Below are 1,227 nucleotides of genomic sequence, written 5' to 3'. Positions count from 1 at the left end.
CCGATCCATTCCCGCTCACCACTCGGGGCCTGGAGCCGGGGGTTAGGCCAGGCAATGTGGGGGCAGGGGGTGTCAGGGCCAGTGGACCCATGGCTGGCACACAGACCACAGCTGGCACCTACCAATGAACTTCATGGCCGCCAGCTTGAGGCCCTGGAGGGGGCTGTCGAGGTAAGTCAAGGCCTGCATGAGGAACTGCTGGCAGCTGCTGAAGTTGCTCTCCACCTGGGGGCGGGGGGAAGGTTGTGGCCAGGCTGGGGGCCTCCCACTGACCTGCAAGGTGGAGTGCAGACCCAGACCCGGGGACCAGCAAGGATGTGGCAGGGGGGCTGCCGAGGGAGACCCAGAGGGACTAGCTCTTTATTCCACCCCATCCCACCCAGAGCCCACTCTCCCTGACACCAGACTGCACGTCTTCTGCAACATCATCTCTGCCCCTCCTGCCTGGCCTTGTCCCCAAGCCACCCCACAACTGTGGCACGCAAGCCCAGTCAAAGCTGACAGGGCAGGGAGCACCTTCCGGGTGAGGAACGGGCCCCAGTGCAGCGCTGGCTGGCGTGGGGGGCTGCTGGAAGCGGGGCCACAGCAGGCCCATTTCCAAAAGGGGCTGAGAGTGGAGGTCCAGGAAGGGCCCACAGGGATCCAAGCCAGCTCCAAGGGGCAAGTGGAGGGGTGGCATACTGGAGCTCCTGGGCCAGCCTGAGGTGCGTCTTCTGAGTCTTCTCCTACTCCCCGACCAGTTTGTTTTACCAAGCCCATTTGGATCGCCTTTCTGCCCCCGGCAATGCCAAGAGTCCTAACAAATACATCTCGCGCCCCAAGGTCACCCCCTTCCCAGAGGGACCTCCTCAACCGCTGCCATGCTGGGGCCCAGGCGGCACTGGCCGGGCTGCTCCCACAGCAAGCACTAAAGCCAGGCCATTCCCGCACAGCCCAGAGCTGCCCACGGGCTCCCCACTGGCCAGGCCCTCAGCTGCCTGTGGTCTGCGGCCTCTGTACCCAGGTCTCCCTTCTTCTCCCCCTGTGTTGGCAATGGAGTCCAGTGGGCTGCCCATTCCTGACACGAGGTCATCTGGGGTCCTGGACACCCTCCCTGCAGCCCTGGACATGAGCCAGCAGATTCAGGCCCAGTCTCGGCAAAGCCATGCGCTGGAAACCAGCAGCTCCTGACTTCAAGATGGCACTCCCCTGCCCTGCACCAGCCGGCCCCCGCACAACGCACTCCCC

General features: G+C 64.5%; 1 protein-coding gene across 6 annotated transcripts in view; it reads right to left on the bottom strand.

Moving 5' to 3' along the window:
- Positions 1-1,227, bottom strand: part of LOC102476342 (maestro heat-like repeat family member 5) — a 47,746-nt gene that overhangs the window by 784 nt on the left and 45,735 nt on the right. For all 6 annotated transcript variants that reach the window (XM_006152100.1, XM_006152103.1, XM_006152106.1 and 3 more), the window contains one exon: positions 123-225. In XM_006152100.1, coding sequence (XP_006152162.1) covers positions 123-225 — 103 coding nt within the window. The remainder of the gene's footprint in view (positions 1-122; positions 226-1,227) is intronic.

The sequence above is a fragment of the Tupaia chinensis genome, unplaced genomic scaffold (genome assembly GCF_000334495.1).
Source record: "Tupaia chinensis unplaced genomic scaffold, TupChi_1.0 Scaffold000335_1, whole genome shotgun sequence".
Taxonomy (NCBI): domain Eukaryota; kingdom Metazoa; phylum Chordata; class Mammalia; order Scandentia; family Tupaiidae; genus Tupaia; species Tupaia belangeri.
Note: the sequence above shows the minus strand (reverse complement) of the source record. Positions and strands in the feature narration are given on the sequence as shown.